The sequence below is a fragment of the Vicia villosa genome, linkage group LG1 (assembly GCF_029867415.1).
Source record: "Vicia villosa cultivar HV-30 ecotype Madison, WI linkage group LG1, Vvil1.0, whole genome shotgun sequence".
Lineage (NCBI taxonomy): Eukaryota > Viridiplantae > Streptophyta > Magnoliopsida > Fabales > Fabaceae > Vicia > Vicia villosa.
The window spans coordinates 217,437,495-217,458,997 of NC_081180.1; the positions used below are offsets into that span (position 1 = coordinate 217,437,495).

Sequence of the window (21,503 nt, forward strand, 5' to 3'; positions counted from 1 at the left end):
TATTTGGATGGAATCGAACCCATTAAAGTTTTAATTTTAATATATATATATATATATATATATATATATATATATATATATATATATATATATATATATATATATATATATATATATATATATATATATATATATATATATATATATATATGATCATTGATGAACTTGTCCCGTAAAAATTTTAAATTTTATAAATAAGAAACAAATTGTACGATTAATAAAAAAATATCATACAATTTTGATACTATTTATTCATACATTACTTATGTTTCATTCTATTACTATTTATTTATCTAGTACTTATGTTTCATTTGATTACTTATGCTTATTAACACCCATAGTTATTTTTAAATATGTTTTTAAGAAAAGTAGTCAATAGATCACTTAGGATTCCATTCAGAATGTTATAATCATTCTTTCTATAAGGTGATTTCTTTTCTAAGCTGCAAATTGTTCGCTTTAATCTTTGTAATAGATTTAACTTCAACACTATTATGTGTTCCTTTTGAATCCTCAAATTTCTTACCGTTAGTTTGTTCGCATGATCCAAAAGGAGCAACAAAATGTCCTCGGTTAGAATGTTAGCTATCTTTTTCAACATTAAGAAGAAAATCATCTTTTAGTTGCCGACATTTGAAGTGACATCTCTCAAACATGAACGGTTTGTCAAGGACAGTATCCACATAAGTACCAATAATTTATTCGCTAGCCATGGCAATTCGAAACATCGTAAAATTTTTGGATAACGATTTTAACAAATTTGCCACCGAAGAAATTACTGGGTCGAGTCGCGGAACAGTACGCTTTCTTTAAGGCGTTTCACGGTACTGCCAAAATTATGCAAAGCAACTCTTAATTAATAACCACGACGCCTCCAAGATAAAACAGCCCAGTTATATACTGTACGATTACTACTTGCATGGTAGATAGTCAGTCTAGAAATACACCCTCATATGGTACTAAGACCATTCAAATATGGTATAAATACCACCTTAGTATCTGGTATAACGACCAGTCGTAGTAATTTCTCAAACCAAGAGAAATTTCATAATTCTCTAAAGAGAATACAAGAAAAATTATACTTAATAATTTCTCAACTCAAACGAGGAGAAATTAACATTATTCTCTAAGGAGAATTCAAGAAAGTACTCGAAAACTTCAACGAGTAGAAAGAAAGGGGGAGAAGTTGGCGCTTCGATAATTCGAAAGACGCGGAGTTATGAGAGTGAGGAAGGAAAAACTCAAAATAAGTTTTTGGTGTGTTTTGGAATGAAACAAGTGACTTCCTTATATAATGACGTAAACTAGCCAAGATTTCTAATCTTAGCAACGTGGGACTAAGGAATACTTCAACTAACACACACAATGTGGGACTTGACTTAGGAACTTTTTCAATTCATCTCCCTATTTTAGAATATTGACATAATATTCCAATAATCCAAGTCTCTCATACTATAGAGAATGATTCATAACAAGCTCCCTCCTGATGAGAGGAATTCATTAACCTTCTAAATGTAGCATATGTCACAAGCAAACAGAATTCACTCAACATCTTATGTTTAACTACCATTTTGCAATCCATTTAGTGGAACAGGATTCTCGAATTCCAGAATACGACTATTATTTCAAGCGGAAAGGATTTATGGTCTTTGATGAATAGAATATTGTCCTCTTTATGTAAATTTGTTGTGCTAGCTTCCATTATCAGCACATTCAATGCTATTTGGCTAGCTAGAAACAATGAAACGTTTGGGGATAGGAAATCTCATTGGAAATCTTTTGTATCCACTATCATTGTAGAAATGGATTTTCAGGCAATGCAACTTTGAAGGTTGCATAAAACTCAATGATGGATTTTAACATCTTGAAAAAGTTCAAGATCATGGTTCAATTTTCAAAGGCTCCGGTGTTCAAGGAGATTCTAAATCATCCTCCTTTACTGAACTAGATCAAATGTAACACATATGGGGCCTCCATTGGCATGATGGGTACTACTATATGTGGTGGAACTTTTTAGAAACTTTAAAGTCTCAATCGCTTCCTAAAGAACACACCTTTGTAAGATTACACGCGGTACCTGTCTTGAAAAGCAGGCCAGAAAAGAAATTCTTCTTACGCTGATAACTTTGTAGAGCATGTCATTCCACACACGAGAGAGGTGGTTAATTGTGGAGGTTTGAAAAAAAATAGTTAAAAAAAATTATTTTATGAAAATCATAGTTTAAAGGCATTTAAAAAAACATTTGAATCATAGTTACAAACTTCGTAGGTACATATGAAGAACCGCAAATTCGCGATAGGTACAGAATTCACATGTACATATGAAAAACCGCAAGGTACATATGAATTGGTTCGCGGGTACGAGCTCGCAGTACTTTTGCGAATTGATATGCTAAAATTCGTGAAGAATTTTCGTCAACTGAAGAACCAGGTACATACTATTGGATTGAAATCCCCCACTAATTTAGAGATTTTCTTTACCCACCTCCCTATGAGGGGTCACCCCCAGCGAAATCCCCCTTTTTCCCCTGCTTCGGAGATGCATCTCCGAAGTTATTTTTTTTCCAGAATTTTTTAGGTTTCGGAAATGCAATTCCGAATTCACCACTTTTTTGGTGTTTTCGGAGATGCATTTCCGAAATGCATGAAAATTCAAAAAAAGGGAATATTTCGGAAGTTCATTTCCGAAAATAAACCTGCATATACAATTTTCCCTCCTTCACTATTTTATCATTTTTCTCCACAACTCTTCCAAACCCTCTCCAAAACTCAATCAATCTCAATCCATTTTCCGTCTCAAAATCAAGTTTCAAATCGTTGATCACGTTAAAGGGAGCATAGAAAGCTACAATTTGAGGTAAACATCTCTCATTTCATCCCCTATTTCACTATATTGATTGATGAATTTTCTGCTGAAACCTGCGATGGTTCGAAAGTTCATTTCCGAAATATGTTACCTAACAAATTTCGGAAATGTACTTCTGAAATAAGCTCTGACAGTTAAAAAAAACAGTTTTGGCCAATTTTGCTAATTTTTGCATATGTTAGGTGTGGTGCATCCGGACAATATTGTGCACAACGACGTAGTAGCTAAAACGAAAGTTTTCAACGTTAGTAGCGATCCGGGTATCGACGTTAAATCGATGATCGATGCGGTTGATGTTCGGCAACAATTTACAAATGATCGGAGCTTTGCTAGTCGCAAACAATTGATTGATTGGGTTCGTAACGAAGCTAGTAAACTTGGATTTGGAATTGTTATTTTAAGGTCCGACAATGGAAATAGTAGGAGGAAAGCTTTCGTTGTTTTGAATTGCGAACGGGGTGGGAGTTATGTACAATCAAACCGGGTGCTAAAACACGAAGACAGGGGATCGAGAAAGTGCGGGTGTCCGTTTAAGTTGCGTGCGACTCTGAGGGTTGATGATTTGTGGCGTTTAAGCGTCATTTGTGGAGTTCATAATCATGCCTTGGATGCCAAGTTACACGGGCATCCAATGGGGTGTCGTTTGTCCCGTGAAGAGAGGATTGTGATTTCGGATTTATCGATAGTTAAAGTGGCGCCTCGCAACATACTTGCCGATTTGAAACGGAAAAAACCGGATAACCTTTCAAATATCAAACAAGTTTACAATGAACGACACAATCTCAAAGTTTTGAAAATGGGCCCTCGGTCGGAAATGCAACAACTTTTGAAACTATTAGGCGATAACAAATATGTGTCAAGCTTCCGAACGTCCGAGGACAAAGTTACGGTGCGTGATATTTTTTGACTCATCCCGAAAGTATCAAATTATTCAACACATTTCCAACCGTTCTTGTCATGGATTCGACGTACAAGACAAACAAATATAGGCTTCCTCTTCTAGAGATAGTCGGTGTGACCTCGACGAACACGACTTATTCGGTCGCGTTTGATTTTTTGGAGTGTGAAAAAGAAGAAAACTTTACATGGGCTTTGGGAATATGCAAGTCTTTGTTAGTTGATCAAAAGGTTATGCCAAACGTCATTGTCACCGACCGGGACAATGCTTTGATGAATGCGGTTGATACCGTCTTCCCGACATCTACCGCGTTACTTTGCCGGTATCACATAACTTGCAACGTGAGAAGTAAGTTGAAACCCGCGGTTGGGACAAAAGATAGGCCGGACGAAAATGGTAAAGTTATCAAAGTCGGTGTTGTGGTTGATAGGATAATGGCGGCATGGAGGGAAATTTTAGATGCATACTCCGAAGAGGTGTATACCGAGAAATTGGTACACTTTAGGTCTTTGTGTGGTTCCATTAAGACTTTTTGTCATTACGTCGAATCCACCATTCTTGACAAAGTTAAGGAAAAAGTCGTGTGCGCTTGGACAAATCGAGTTAGACATCTTGGTTGCACCACGACTAACCGAGTTGAATCCGCACATGCGGTCTTGAAGAGGTGGTTGGGTGATAGCAAGGGAGATTTGTGTCGGGGATGGGACACCATGAACCAAATGCTCCAAAATCAACACAATAAAATTCAAACATCGTTCGGTCGGAGCAAGACGGTTATGGAACACCGGTATAAGGGCCAAATTCTATTCTCCCAATTGATTTACAACATATCCCGTTCGGGTTTGAATTTTTTGTTTCATGAAGCGAAGCGGTCGGAGACGACGGGGCCGGATAGTTCTTTATGTGGGTGCACCATTAGAAAGACATACGGCCTTCCATGTGCTTGTATACTTTAAAAAAAATTGAATTCACCAATACGCATGGATGAGGTAATCGACCATTGGAAGAAGCTTCGTTTTGATGATTTTGACCCGCCGAAAGAAAATGACTCCAAAATCACCATCTCCGACGAGTTGGAAGTGATAATGGAGAAATTTGCTAATGCGGATGACACAGTGAAAATGCACATAAAAGAGCAATTACGAAAAATTGCATTTCCGGAGACCACCGACTTGAAACCGCCATCTCAACCGGTTAAAACGAAAGGTGCACCGAAAAAGTCCAAAAATACACAAGAAGACACATCAACAAAAAGATCTTTTTCCTACTTTGAACATGTTGATGCATTGTTCACGGATTCACCGACTCCAAAATCCAAGTGTAGTGGTAACGAAGGAGCCCGTGTTTCGAAGCCACCTCGCACACCGCCGATCCAAAATTCACCCGTTATCTACATTGATGAGATGCCACTTTTTATGCACAAATATATCGATAACATCGTTGATGTTGGAGGCGACGACAATTGTGGATATTGGGCCATTGCGGGTTTGCTCGGTAAAGGGGAAGAAAATCACACTTTAGTTCGACGGGAACGACGTTATCAAAATGTTGACTCATCCTCACCTACCTGTGTTCAATAGTATGTAACTTTAATCTTATGTAATGTGATCGATGTAATCTTCATCCGATTAAATAAAGCGAATCGTTGTTGTTTGTTATGTTTCTTCTGTCCAGACCTTATTTCGGAAGTGCATTTCCGAATTCTTCCAAGGGGGGTGAATTCAGAGATGAACTTCCGAATACACCAATTTTCTGGAAAACAACTTTATTTCGGAGATGCATTTCCGAAATCAATGTTTTTCATAAAAAAAAACACGTTTTCGGAGATACATTTCCGAAAACACATTTTTTTTCAACAAAAACACGTTTTCGAAAATGTATTTCCGAAACAATGGGTATTTTGATAAATTCACCAGAGGTGACTAAGAAGGTTATGAGGTGGGTAAAGAAATTCTCCTAATTTAATGCTTTTGGGCAAGATCTAATGGATCCCCAAACTGAAGTATTTTTATAACTACCTTATATTTTGAAACTAAATAAAGTACCAGTCTGCATATTTTACTATTAACCATTCTCTCTTCTCTTAACCATATTTTACTACATTAATAATTATTTTATAACTAAATAAAATAGGAATTAATTTTTTTAATCAAATAAATTATGAATTAATGTGTCAATTTTTTATTCAATATGCATCGATTATTCTATTTTAACGTACTACGAACCCAAATAGCCTATCAAGTTTTTTATTCAATGCGTACCGATTACGTTTATTTTTAGAGTGTCACAAAATTCGAGTAAAACAGATAGATGCATGTTCGGGTTATCTATCGGTAATTGAGAAAATTGGTTCTCCATTACCATAAACAACAGAGAGGGTTTTAATTCAAAATTATTGGCATATACTGTGGGACGGACTATGCTTGAATCAAGTTTTTCATTCGATGGAATAGCATATTCTTTCCGAGGAAACTCGACATATTCAACCATCACTATAAATCTTTGTTGCAAGCGACGACTTTTGTGAAAATAACATTCGATTTCGTTTATCGATTCAACTAGGTTTCCTAACGTGCGGTTGTTCACATACAAGTGAAAACAAGTAAATTGCAAGAAAACTTTAAAAACAAAATATAAAATGTCTTTATTTTTTTTAAATTAAAACAAAAATGATTTTTGCTCATGACAACATAAAATATATCTAATTTTATTTTGAATATTACTCCAACTATATATAACCATCCATTTATAAAAAAGAATTGTTTTAAAATGAACATCTTTGCATTTCTCAATAAAAAACATTTCACCATTTGAAAAAGAAGGAAGTGTATTATTGAAAGCTCTATTCTATAGTTCAAAGAGGTGGATATTCTTCCAATGACAAACTCCAAGTGGACTCCCAACAACCTCACACAAGGACACATACCTCACTCCTCAACAACACCACACAAAAACAAACATTCAGGTAACTTACAAATGGTGACACTGAGAATTTGTAATTTACCTTTCCACCCTCATCACCGTGCCCTTTCAACACAGTCAAAGGTCCATATACTATAAAGTGCTAAAACATGATACGCTCACACATATTCATATTTGCAATGCGTCAATCTCAGTTGTTCCCATTTAGCTGCGCGTAATCCATGCAATCCATTTCTCACTACTCTCTTTTTCTGTCGTGTCTTTCTCTTATCTTTCCATCTGTTATCTTTCCTTCACCTCCTTCAACTTTCTTCTCACCATAAATCCACACACAGTCCCATACACAACAACAACATGAAGAAGAGTTTCTCTGATTTCTACGAGAAATGGATTTTGAAGCTAGAGGAAATTCACCACCAGCTTCTGAAAGTATCTAAACGAGAGATGGTGATGAATGAACAAGAGCTTCAAACACTTGTTACAAAAGTCACGACTCATTTGAAAGACTACTACACTGTGAAATGGAGTGCAGCTCATGAAGATGTTGCGGTTTTCTTTTCACCATGGGTTACTCCATTGGAAAACTCATATCTCTGGATAACCGGGTGGAAACCATCTACAGTCTTTCGCGTCCTCGAGAAGTTCAACATGACAGACGAACAGAAGAAGAAGATAGAGGGGCTGAGAATGAAGACAAAGATGGAGGAAGAGAAAGTGGAGGGAGAGATGGAGAGACAACAAGTGGCTATGGCTGATTTGAAGATGGTGAAGCTGGCGAAAATTTCATGCAGAGAAAGGAAAGTTGATGCAAGAGTGGATGGGTTGGTTGAAGTGGCTTTGAAAGGAGTGTTTGGTGGTTTGGAGAAAGTAATGAAAAGTTCAGATTGTGTTAGGCTTAAGACACTCAAAGGGGTTTTGGATGTTCTTAGTCCAATTCAGTCTGTTCATTTTTTGGCAGCACATATTGGTATGCAGTTAAGGTTCAGGCAATTTGGGATCAACAAGAAGATCACTCACAAGGATCCAAAGTCTTAGTTTTGAGTAGTATATGTTTAATTTAATAGGCTTAAGTAGTTTATTAATTAAGTTGTTCAGTATACTCCTTCATTATATATGTAGTATCCAAAAATGAAAAGTTGTTTAGTTTATGAAGTTGTAATATTTCTTGTCTTCTTGCTTTGAAAGTTGTTGAATTAATGTAAGAAAAGAAGCAGAAAAATTATAGATTTTTAGTTTGCATTAACCATTCAAAGTCATAGTACTACTTAGGAAATTGTTAATGTGAATTCTTCACCGCAAAAAAATTTAACTGATAAGACAGCAAAAGGAAAAAGTCAATAAGAATCTGAACTGTTGTTGCAGAAGCCACTTACAAATTAAATTTATTTTAAATAAGAAAGAAAGAAAAAATGAAATGTATTATGTCTAGATTTGGACCAGATACATTTGATATAAGAGTGTAAGATATGAGTATTGTTTGTTGTGTCGGTGAATTGCATCATCAGTTTCTTGTCAAGAGACAATAGTGTGTGTCAAGATGGTAGTATTATTAGGGGTGGCAAAACGGGCCGCCCGCCGCCCGCCGCCCGCCACGCCTTATGCCCGCCAAAAAACGAGCGGGGCGGGCATGCCCGCCAAGTAAAATGGGCATAAAAGTCATGCCCGCCCCGCCAAGATGGCGGGTTGGCGGGCGGCGGGCTTACCCGCCTATTTTTATTTATATTTTTTTAATAAATTAATAGGTTTTTTTTTACCTTTTAATTAAACTTTTCACTTATTTTTTAAAACAATTTTTTATAAAAGTAATTTTTTAACAAATTTACTCAAAAAAATATTACAATATTTATAAATAAATGTATAAAATAAACCATCAAGAATTGCAATTACTAGAATTAACTAAAAAAAGAGCGAGTTTTGGAGGAGGAGCGGGCTTTGGCGAGCGGCGGGCTTTGGCGGGGCGGGTATGGCGGGCGGCGGGTTTTGGCGGGGCGGGCTTTGGCGAGCGGCGAGCCTAAAATCCCAACCCAACCCGCCATTTTTTGGCGGGTCCGCGGGCGGCCCGGCGGGCCCCGGCCCGTTTTGCCACCCCTAAGTATTATGTTACATTGAGGAGACATGTACACGGTGCACATGCAAACATAAACAGTGAGAAAACATGACACAAGGGATTATAGCATTCTCACACGCAAGTTTTATAGTATGAGACAAAAATTCATTTTACCTCAACTCATGCATGCATTTCACTTTAAGCTTATGTTGGTTTCTGAGTTGTATTTATCAGATAAAACTCAAAAGTCATGTTGCCGCAGAAGCTTGGTTTCTTCTCTTAATATTGATGGCACCACCATTTCAGATCAGGTTCAAAATTGCTGACCATATGGTCACATATTACATAGACTTTTTAACATACTGTTTCTGTTTTGTTGGAAGATGATTTGGTTGATAAGGTAATACCTAAACTTATGAATGAGAAGTCCAATAGCACAATAACATGATGACTATGATTACACCACGGGAGGAAATTCATAATGCACTAACATGGCCAAAGATAGTGCACCAGATCTAGATGGATTTGGTGGATTTTATTTTATCAAACCTTTGGGAGATTATCAATAAAGAGGATGTAATGGCAGTCATTCAATTCTTCACTGGTTGAAAGATTTTACTTAACTACAATTTAAATACCTCAGAAGCGGTTAATCTTCTTCAAAACAAAAGTTATGGTGGTAACTTGGCCATGAAGGTAGACATTTCCAAAGCATTTAATACTTTAAACAACTAAAAGGTTTTGGATTTAGTGAGAAATTTTGTCATTGGATCAATGTTATTCTTTATTCAGCAACCATGTCTGTCTATCAATGCAATCCAAAGAGGATATTTCAATTGTCAAAGAGGAGTCTCCCAGTTAGTTGCTGACAATAATATCAAGGTCATCCATGCCACAAGAAGCTCAATAGTACCATCAACTAAAGCAGTAGGGGAAACTAATATGGAATTCTAACATACCTCCATCCAAGTCTCTCATACTATAGAGAATGATTCATAACAAACTCCCTACTGATGAGAGGAATTCATTAACCTTCTAAATGTAGCATATGCCACAAGCAAACAGAATTCACTCAACATCTTATGTTTAACTACCATTTTGCAATCCATTTAATGTGTTGTGAATTCAATGCCACGAACAAAGTATAATAGGGAATTAGGGAAGAGAATAAGAACACAAGAATTGGTTATAACTGATATTCTTTTACTTTCTCTTAAAACAAGATTACAAGCTTACAAGAATAACAAATAACCTCTCTCACCCTAAATTAGGATTTGCAGCTTAGCAATGATGAGAGACTAGTATGCTATTTATAATAAAACCTAACATACTAACTAATGGGCTTTTTCAGCAAGGCCCATTACACAAGCCAACTTAATAAACAAGCTAACTTAACAAATTAGGGTTTAAACACTAAAACCTAATTTAACATGCTAACAACCCTAGCATCTTCGACATCTGCATGCTAGACCCATCTTCGACTACAGCATGCACACTTCGACACCAGCATGTGAACAATCCTTCGACTTCATGCTTAACTCTGTCGAACTGTCGAACCAAGAAGCTACCCTTCGACAATACTAGAGTTCGATCCAATATCTCACAAATCTCCACCTTGGACCTAACTCTACAACGTCAAGGAACAGACTAGCTTTCTTCATGCAGCTTTATCAACTGCATACAGTGGAAAAACTTGCAACTCGGCAATGTCTTGGTGATCATATCAGCAGCATTGTCTTCAGTCGAAACCTTCAGCACTTGGACTTCTCCACGCTCGATTACTCCTCTGACGAAATGCAGCCTCACATCAATGTGCTTAGTTCGCTCATGATAGGCTGAATTCTTCGACAGTTGTATTGCACTTTGACTATCACATTTAACAGTGATACCTCGACCTAGAAGTTTCAGCTCCTTCGCAAAACCTTCAAGCCACAATGCTTCTTTCACAGCTTCAGTTAGGGCAATATACTCCGCTTCAGTGGTTGATAGAGCAACAACCTTCTGAAGTGTTGCTTTCCAACTAATTGCAGTGCCAAACATAGTGAAAACATATCCAGAAATAGATTTTCTGGAATCCATACAACCTGCATAATCAGAGTCGACATATCCTTCTATTACTACTTTACTATCTTCACCCAAGGCTCCACCATAAATTAGGACTCTATTCAGAGACCCATTTATGTACCTTAAAATCCACTTCAATGCTTGCCAGTGAGCCTTTCCAGGATTCGCCATGTACCTGCTTACAAGACTTACTGCGTATGCTATGTCGGATCTAGTACAGACCATAGCATACATCAAAGAGCCGACTATATTAGCATATGGGATGCTATTCATATAGGCTCTTTCGACATCAGTACTGGGACACTGATCAATACTCAGCTTGAATTGAGGGTTTGTTGGAGTCACAACTGGCTTCGAATTCGACATACCATACTTTTCAAGAATCTTCCGTAGATATGCCTCTTGAGATAAGCATATCTTCGACTTCTTTCTATTTCTCCGAATGTCAATTCCAAGAATCCTGGAAGCAGCTCCCAGATCCTTCATATCGAACTCCTTATTGAGTTCAGCCTTCACCCTCATCACATCTTCAACACTGTTGCTTGCTATGAGAATATCATCCACATAAAGCAACAAAATAACAAATGAATTACCAGGTCGAAATCTGAAGTAAACGCAGTGGTCGAGCTGACTTCTAATGAAACTTATGCGTGCCATGAACTTGTCGAATCTCCTATTCCACTGTCGAGGAGATTGTTTCAGCCCATACAAAGATCTCTTTAACTTGCACACATAATCTTCCTTCCCCTTTTCGACATACCCTTCAGGTTGCCTCATCAGGATCGTTTCATCTAGATCACCATACAAGAACGCAGTCTTCACATCCATCTGTTCCAGTTCAAGATCGAACTGTGCCACCATGGCAAGCAACATTCGAATGGACCTATGCTTCACAACAGGAGAAAACACATCATTGAAGTCGACACCTTCTTTCTGAGTGAAACCCCTTGCAACTAACCTTGCCTTATATCTTTTCGACGTCACTCCTTCAATTCCTTCCTTAACTTTGAAAATCCATTTACAGCTGACTAACCTTGCCCCATCAGGTTTCTTGATCAGTTCCCAAGTATGATTATCATGAAGAGATTTCATCTCATCATCCATGGCCTTCAGCCATTCAGTCTTATTTCGACTCCTCATAAATTCCTTATAGTCTCTAGGTTCTTCGTCTAGAACCTCACTTGCAGAGATTAAGGCATAAGCTATAAGATCTGCATATCCAAGTCTTTGAGGTGGCTTGATGACTCTTCTCGACCTATCTCTCGACAATAGGTAGTCATCGTCAGTTTCCTCAACTTCAGCATCTTCTGCTTCTTCTTCGACTTCATCTGGGATATGCAATTCAGCATCAACATGCTCCACCTCAACAGGAATCTCTGCCTGTTCCAGCTCTTCGTCAGATGTTTCTGTACTTTGACCAACATCATCAGTTTTCTTAAAAGCCATTTCAGCTTCATTGAAAACTACATCTCGACTGGTGATACACCTCCTGTGACCTGGCTCTAGGCACCATAGCCTATAAGCTTTGACTCCTTCAGGGTATCCCATGAACATGCATTTCAGAGCTCTAGGTTCGACCTTGTCTTGCCTAATGTGAGCATAGGCTACGTAGCCAAATACTCTCAGTTTGTCGAGATCTGGTGGATGTTCCGACCAAATTTCTTCAGGTGTCTTCATATCTAACGCTGTCGAAGGACATCTGTTTATCAGATATGTTGCTGTCGAAACAGCCTCAGCCCAGAACCCCTTTGTTAACCCCGCACTAGTCAACATGCATCTGACTCTCTCCAAAATAGTTCGATTAAACCTTTCAGCCAAACCATTTTGCTGTGGAGTACCTGCAGTAGTTCTATGCCTTGCAATACCAGAGGCAGCACAAAAACTGTCGAATGCCTCATTGCAAAATTCAAGGCCATTGTCGGTTCTCAACCTCTTGACCTTTCTGCCAGTCTGATTTTCAACCAGAGTCTTCCAACTTTTGAAATTCTCAAAAGTTTCATCCTTAGTCTTCTGGATGAATACCCATAATTTTCTGGAATAATCATCTACTATGGATAGAAAATACCTTGCTCCTGAATGTGATGGACACCTTGCAGGCCCCCAAAGATCAGCATGGATGTAATCAAGGGATCCATGTGTTCTTTGTTTGCCTTTGTTGAACTTCACTTTGCAAGATTTTCCAAGTACACAGGGTTCACAAAACTTCAGCTTTTCGATTTTGTCTCCACCAAGCAGATTTTGTTTCCCTAATTCGACCAGACCCCTTTCACTGACATGGCCCAATCTCATGTGCCAGATTTCTGTTTTCGACAAAGGTTTCGTGGATGCAACATTTGTCGAACCACTTACAACTTCAGCCTCAAGGGTATACAAGCCTTGTTTCTTCACGCCTCTCAAGACTTCCTTCGAACCCTTCATGACTCTTAGGATACTTTTCTCTCCTTGGAAAACATATCCTTTCTTGTCGAATTCACCAAGAGAAAGCAGATTTCTCTTCAAATCAGGAACATACCTGACTTCAGTCAACAACCTTATTGACTCATCATGGAGCTTGAATCTCACAGATCCAACACCTGCAATCTTGCAAGCCTTGTTGTTTCCCAGCAATACTGATCCACCATCTTGATCACATAATTCCTCGAACAAGTCTTTGTTTGGAGTCATGTGCCAAGTGCAACCTGAATCCATAATCCACTCCTTCTTAGAGTCACTGCTTGAAACCACAAGAACATCAGATGATTCGAAATCATCTTGAACAATGGCAGCGTTGCCATTATCCTTACCTCCATGATATTTCAAGCGTTCAGGGCACACCTTTCTTGTGTGACCCTCCTTCTTACAATGGTAGCATCGAATGCCAGATGCTTCGCCACTGTAAGTCTTCGACTGGCTTTTGCCTTTCTTCTTGTCGAACTTACCATCCTTTCGTAAGAGTTTTCCTTTAACGGCCAAACCTTCGCCAACAGTCGAAGGTTTATGCTCCTTTCGTTCATTCAAGTCCTTAGAGTACAAGGCTGATTGAACTTCTTCAAACGTCAGGGACTCCCTTCCATACAAGAGAGTTTCTTTGAAGTGAGCATGTGATCGAGGCAAAGAACACAATAGTAACAGCGCTTGATCTTCATCATCGATCTTCACATCAATATTTTCAAGATCAAGAATCAGATTGTTGAACATATCCAACTGCTCAGCCAATACTTTGTCTTCAATCATCTTGAATGAATACAAAGCTTGCTTCAGGTAGAGTCGATTTACCAGCGATTTGGTCATATACAAACTTTCAAGTTTCACCCATAACCCTGATGCCGTCGTCTCCTTTGATACCTGCCGGAGAACCTTATCACCAAGGCTCAACAAAATTGCGCTGTGTGCTTTCTCGATCATATTCGTCTTCTCCGCTGCCGTCAATTCTGCATTCATGGCTGCCTCTCCCTTCAACGCTTCCAAACAACCCTGCTGAACCAGTAGAGCTTTCATCTTCAAGCGCCACAGACCGAAATCATTCACTCCGGTGAACTTTTCAATCTCATACTTTGTTGAAGGCATCTTCTCCACGCTCACCGCACCAATTTGTTGTGAATTCAATGCCACGAACAAAGTATAATAGGGAATTAGGGAAGAGAATAAGAACACAAGAATTGGTTATAACTGATATTCTTTTACTTTCTCTTAAAACAAGATTACAAGCTTACAAGAATAACAAATAACCTCTCTCACCCTAAATTAGGATTTGCAGCTTAGCAATGATGAGAGACTAGTATGCTATTTATAATAAAACCTAACATACTAACTAATGGGCTTTTTCAGCAAGGCCCATTACACAAGCCAACTTAATAAACAAGCTAACTTAACAAATTAGGGTTTAAACACTAAAACCTAAATCAACATGCTAACAACCCTAGCATCTTCGACATCTGCATGCTAGACCCATCTTCGACTACAGCATGCACACTTCGACACCAGCATGTGAACAATCCTTCGACTTCATGCTTAACTCAGTCGAACTGTCGAACCAAGAAGCTACCCTTCGACAATACTAGAGTTCGATCCAATATCTCACATAATGGAACTGGATTTTCGAATTCCAGAATACGGCTATTGTTTCGAGCGGAAATGATTTATGGTCTTTGATGAATAGAATACTGTCCTCTTTATGTAAAGTTGTTGTGCTAGCTTCCATTATCAGCACATTCAATGCTATTTGGCTAGCTAGAAACAATGAAACATTTGGGGATAGGAAATCTCATTGGAAATCTTTTGTATCCACTCTCATTGTAGAAATGGATTTTTCAGTCAATTCAACTTTGAAGGTTGCATCAAACTCAATGATGGATTTTAACATCTTGAAAAAGTTCAAGATCATGGTTCATCCTTCAAAGGCTCCGGTGTTCAAGGAGATTCTAAATCACCCTCCTTTAGTGAACTAGATCAAATGTAACACATATGGGACCTCCATTGGTGTGATGGGTACTACTATCTATGGTGGAACTTTTTAGAAACTTTAAAGTCTCAATCTCTTCCTAAATAACACACCTTTGGAAGGAGTGGGTGAAATCAAAAAGCTAGCGGTTAAAGAGTACTACAAATCGTTCTTTACGGAGAATATTTCTAGAAGACCGTTGTCGTAAGGCCTTGTCCTTAATCACTTAGATGATCAAGATAGAAAGTGATTAGTGTAACACCCCATAAATTTCTTTATTTAATTTAATTAATTTTTTAATTAAATATTAGAATTAATTGAATTATTTGAGAAATATGGATTATTGAGGCTAATGGGCCAGTGTCGCGAGTAGCAATTGGGGGGTGTGTCAGTTGCAAAGCCTTTTTACTAAACTAAGGTTATATTTTTCATAAAATAGAAAAGAGGAAGATTTTGTAAAAAGAGAACCAAAAAGGAGAAGAGAAGGCTGAACGTGAAATTGGGAGAAGAGCAAGTGCGAAGAGCAAGAGTACCCAAGAATTCGACATCGAGGTAAGGGGGGATTCTTCTCATTAACCTCTATTATGGGTATTAAGAATGATTCAATTGAGTTTGTATGTTAGGATTCTGAATTGGATTATATGTCGGTGTTTGGGGTTTTGGGGTTTTGTAGAACTTAGGTTCAATTTATGATGTGTGATGCAATTGAGCTGTTGTGAATGATGTTTGATGTTAGATATTGATGTTAAAACATGTTAGAAGTATGTGTAAATGTGCATTTTCGTACTGTTATGAGATTATGGACGTTTTGGTATGATTGGGTTCGCAATTGGGATGAATGAAGTGCTGCAGAAAAGTGATTTTTCTGCTATATCAGTAATGTAACCGGTTACATGAGGAGGGTAACCGATTACATGGTCTCAGAATGGGCGAAGAACTGCATTTCACGATGATGTAACCGGTTACATCATTTAGGTAACCGGTTACCACTGGGCGAAATTGAAAAATAAAGGTTACTGTCAGTGATGTAACCGGTTACATCATTTAGGTAACCGGTTACCACTGAAGCTTTTTGAAAAATATTTATTTTAAATATCCGTAACTTTTAAACCGTTAATTCTTTTTGTCACTATACTAAAATTGTCTTTTAGCAGCATCCCTACGAATGCGCTTTTAGGAAAAAGCGCTGGTATAGGCTTCGCTAAAAACAAAATTAAAAAACACGCTAAAAAAGCGCTCTTATAGGGGGGTTACGAAAGCGCTTTCCAAAAGCGCTGGTATAGGGGGGATACGAAAGCGCTTTCTAAAAGCGCTGGTATAGGGGGGGTTACGAAAGCGCTTTTCAGAAGCGCTCTTATAGGGTGGTTATGAAAGCGCTTTCAGAAGCGCTGCTATAGGGGGTGGGGTACAAGAGCGCTTTTGCCCCAAAAAGCGCTGGTAAAGGCCTGGCTACGAAGGCGCTTTTCAGAAGCGCTGTCATATCCTTTTTAAAATTAAAATTTTTAAAAACAAAATTATACTAACGCGCGTTTCATTTCAGAATCCCTAATTCCTCTTTCATTCTCTGCCCAGAAAACCCAGAAAACTCATAACATCACGATTTCAAACTTCAACCTCATTCACGAATTCACGATTTCAAGCACACGCATTCACGAATTCACGAATCCACGAACTCACGAATTCAACCGTCGGCTGCAGAAACTGATTATCCACAACTCACGCAAAGAAGAATCCGAGAGAAGACGAAGGAGATATTGAAGCCGAGAGAAGACGAAGGAGACGTACAGGTTCTTCCATTTTCATTTCAATTCTTCATTTACGTTTGGTTGGTTATCTTGGAATCTACTGAAATTTTGTGTCTGTCACTGAGAGAGTTAAGGAAACTTCAACATTTAGCTATGTATGTATGTATATCCATCTTTAACCATATTGTTTGTGTTTGATTCTCGTGGTTTCAATTATGTTTACTTTGTGTTCATTCATTTAATCAATTACATATTGTATTTATCACATTTGGACATTGATTCTTGTGGTTACCAACTTTTTCAGCCATCATTCGGTTTAAATTGTGTAATTGCTAGTGATGTGGTGCACATTCATAGGGTCAGTGGTGATGATAATATTGGCCATGTTTGTGAACCAAGGTCCTTTAAAATGAAAAGTGCTTCCAGAATATGATAAAGAGAATGGCTACAAATAATGAAATATACTCAAACAAACTCATTGTACTTAGACTATAGGGAATGTATTCAAATTGTATCTGTGAATGATATCTTAAAAATGAAGATAAATATAAGACATACACCAGTCACACATTCAACAACGACCTTTCAACCTTTTGATTTATTAGTGCTTTTGTACTGTTTTCAGTTTGGCATAATATGTGCCAACTTAAGTGTGGATATCTAGTGTTAGGTGCATGAGATTTAAGTGGGTGGTTGAAAGTAACATTCAGTTATTAAGTTGTAATTTAACTTAAAATATAGAGTATATTAATTGTTAAGATTCCTCTAAGTATAATCTCTATGGAGACAATACTAAACTCATTGTTTTATTATTTGGTACAATCAATACTAATCATATTATTATTCTACTGGAGGTCTATTGATTTGTTTTGGTATATTTTTATTTAGTTTTACAGTTACTTTGAAAGCTCTGGTTTCTACTTGTACAACGCCGATTCAAACCTACCCGTCTCCCACATCAAGTCCAACTCAGGTTACTAGCCCTTTCTTCTTGCTTATAGTTTGTTGTTTTCTGCTTATAGTTTATTGTTTATGGTTCTATTTAATTTCAATTTAGTGTCTCTCAACCAGTTTTTTGGTTTGTGGACTTATATTACCTTGAAATAAGGTAATGTCTTCTTTAAGAAATCGGGGGTAGGCTGAAATAAGGTACTGTCTTCTTTTAGAGACTTAAACAATCGAGACAACTGTAACTTCCTATCTTTAGCTAACTACCAACTTAACCAATATGAAAGCTATAGGATCTCATTAGGTATTGCTTAAGTGTTGCTTATTCACAGTAGTTACATTATATTTCAAGACTTGAGTGGTTTGACAAGATTTATTTCTATTATTCACACTTTATAGGATCTCATTAGGTATTCTGATCAAGACATAATGATGATAGCTATTTCTTATCTTGACAGAATTCCTTAGTACCTGATAGAGAAACCAAGAAGCAAAAGCATTTGTTTAGCTTAATTAAGACATGGATAAAATATGGATGAATTCAAACCTATTGTCGAAACAGTACGAGAAAGGAGTATGGGAATTCGTTAAGTTTGCGGTTGCGCACTCCGAAGACCCGATTCGAATGCCATGTCCTTGCTTGGGTTGCTTTTATGGGGGTAAGGTTGACGGGAATAAGTTGGCATCGCATTTACTACGGTTTGGAATTGATAGAAGTTATACATGTTGGAGAATGCATGGTGAGAAAAGTAACGGGAATGTTGAGTCGAGGTGTAATACGAATTATGCTTCAAACGACGATTTCACAGACACATATGATTATGATCGAGTCGAAGAGATTGCAGAAGCGCTTGAAGAAGATCTTGAGGATTGTCCCAAAATGTTCGAGAGGTTGGTAAGCGATGCAGAGAAACCGTTGTATGAGGGTTGTACAAAATTCACAAGATTGTCCGTGGTGTTAAAGTTGTATAACTTAAAGGCGGACAATGGATGGTCGGATAAAAGTTTCACAGAGTTATTAGCCCTTATGAAAGATATGCTACCAGATGATAATGTTCTTCCCAATCGAACGTATGAGGCCAAAAAGATGTTGTCCTCTATTGGCATGAGCTATGATATGATACATGCATGTCCAAACGATTGCGTTTTGTTTCGAAACGAGTATGCAGCGTTGAATGATTGTCCTAAATGCGGTGCCCCTCGATATAAGAAAAAGTTGTCTCCGGCCAAAGTCTTATGGTATTTTCCTATAATTCCGAGATTTAGACGCATGTATCATAGTGAAACCGATTCAAGACACTTGACTTGGCATGCAGATGAAAGAATTATTGATGGAAAGTTGCGACATCCGGCAGACTCACCACAATGGATGAAAGTTGATACTGATTATCCTGAATTTGGAAAAGAAGCAAGAAACCTTCGCTTGTCATTGTCTACTGATGGAATGAACCCGCATGGTATTCAAAGTATCTCGCATAGCACATGGCCTGTGATTCTTATGATTTATAACCTACCTCCGTGGCTATGTATGAAGCGTAAGTACATGATGTTATCTATGCTAATTTCTGGGCCTAAACAACCAGGGAATGACATAGACGTATACTTGGCACCCTTAATCGAAGATTTAAAGTTTTTGTGGGAGAACGGTGTGGAGGTTTAAGATGGGTATAGGAAAGAAAGTTTCAACTTGAGGGCGATGTTGTTTGGAACAATTAATGATTTTCCAGCATACAGAAATCTATCCGGGTACAGCAATAAAGGTCAAAAGGCGTGTCCTGTTTGTGAAGATGAAACCGATACGACACGATTGGAGCTTTGTCAGAAGAATGTCTTTCTCGGTCATCGTAGATTCTTAAATTCTAATCATCACTACCGTGGGTGGAGAAAAGCATTCAATGGAAAGGCCGAACATCGTACAGCCCCGCCTTTTTTGTCAGGTGATCAAATTTTTTAAAAGGTGAAAGATGTGAGCACTCAGTTTGGCAAGCCTTTTGCACATTCACTTGTCAAGGGTGGGTGGAAGAAGAAGTCAATTTTTTTTTGAACTTCCATATTGGAAGTCGTTGTACGTAAGACATTTCCTGGATGTTATGCATATTGAAAAAAATGTATTTGACAGCGTCATAGGTACGTTACTCAATATACAAGGAAAGTCTAAGGATGGCCTTAACATAAGGAAGGACATGGTAAACATGGGAATGAGAACTGAATTGGGACCCGTGACGAAAGGAAGACGAACATATCTGCCACCTGCTGTTTACACTCTATCTAGAAAGGAGAAGAAAACATTGTGTAAGTTCCTCAGTGAAGTTAAAGTTCCAGAAGGCTACTCTTCAGATATTAGAAGACTTGTGTCCATGAAAGACCTCAAGTTAAAGAGTTTGAAGACTCATGATTGCCATGTTATAATGGAACATTTTTTACCAATAGGTATACGTTCTATTCTGCCAGAAAAAGTAAGAAGCGCAATAACTAAGCTGTGTTTCTTCTTCAGGTCAATTTGCAGTAAGGTGGTCGATCCCGCGATCTTACCAACATTGCAAAAAGAGATAGTTGTTACTTTATGTGATCTTGAAATGTATTTTCCTCCCTCGTTTTTTGACATAATGGTTCATCTAGTCGTTCATCTTGTGAAAGAGACACAATTGTGCGGACCAGCTTATATGAGATGGATGTACCCTGCTGAACGTTATATGAAAATATTAAAAGGGTACGTGAAAAATAGAAGTCGACCGGAGGGTTGTATTTCCGAACGATACGTTGTTGAAGAAGCGGTTGAGTTTTGTATTGAATATTTGTCAAATGTTCAATCAATTGGACTCCCCAAATCTCATATTGTCGAAAAAAAAGAAGGAAAAAGGCTAATTGGAAATAAAGTTGTGACAGTATCAATGGTCGAACGGGATCAAGCGCACTTGTATGTTCTGCACAATGAGATTGAGGTTGAGCCGTATGTTGAAATGCACAAGGTTGTTCTCCGAGATTTAAATCCGAATAGAAATGTGAACTGGATAGTACGAGAGCACAATCGAAGTTTCATACCGTGGTTTAGGGAACATATTTATTCAAAGTACTTGTCAAATCATTGACAAAGGGCAAAGGGATTTTACAGGAGGAGGAGCCTGTTGCATCACTAAAAGAGGTACATTTAAGGTGTTAATATATAATTTGAATCTAAAACTGCATGATTTTATATTTTATCGATCGTTATATGATTTTTAGGCATCTGCTCGGGGGTCACAACAAGTGACACAGGAAGTTCGTAGCGTACCACCTAAGGGTCCTCCGAAGCAAGCGGCAAAAAAAGGTGGTGCTTTTGTGCCTCGATACCGGACGACGCTCGGAACACTTGTTGATATGTCCGATTTGAAGGAAGGTGCTTTCCGTCAAATCAATATGGATGAAGGTATCTTTGGTGTTGAATTCATGTCACATATTGCAATAGATGACTAGGAAGAGATTTTTACGCATGAACAACTAGGCGTCGCTAATATGCAGTCATACATCCGGTAATATTCACTCATCCGATATATTATTTAATTAGTCGAACAATTTATTTACACATTATGTTTATTATGTTTTTCACTCATCCG

The 21,503-nt window shown here is 37.9% G+C and overlaps 1 protein-coding gene across 1 annotated transcript; it reads left to right on the plus strand.

Moving 5' to 3' along the window:
• The first annotated feature begins 6,862 nt into the window (after positions 1–6,862).
• Positions 6,863–7,857, plus strand: LOC131622563 (protein DOG1-like 4). Its single transcript, XM_058893604.1, has one exon. The coding sequence runs from the start codon at positions 7,041–7,043 to the stop codon at positions 7,719–7,721; it is 681 nt and encodes a 226-aa protein (XP_058749587.1). The 5' UTR covers positions 6,863–7,040; the 3' UTR covers positions 7,722–7,857.
• The last annotated feature ends 13,646 nt before the right edge of the window (positions 7,858–21,503 follow it).

Bases quoted from the DNA above. Each gene is read 5' to 3' on its own strand.
- LOC131622563 (XM_058893604.1), top strand. From the start codon at position 7,041: ATGAAGAAGAGTTTCTCTGATTTCTACGAGAAATGGATTTTGAAGCTA.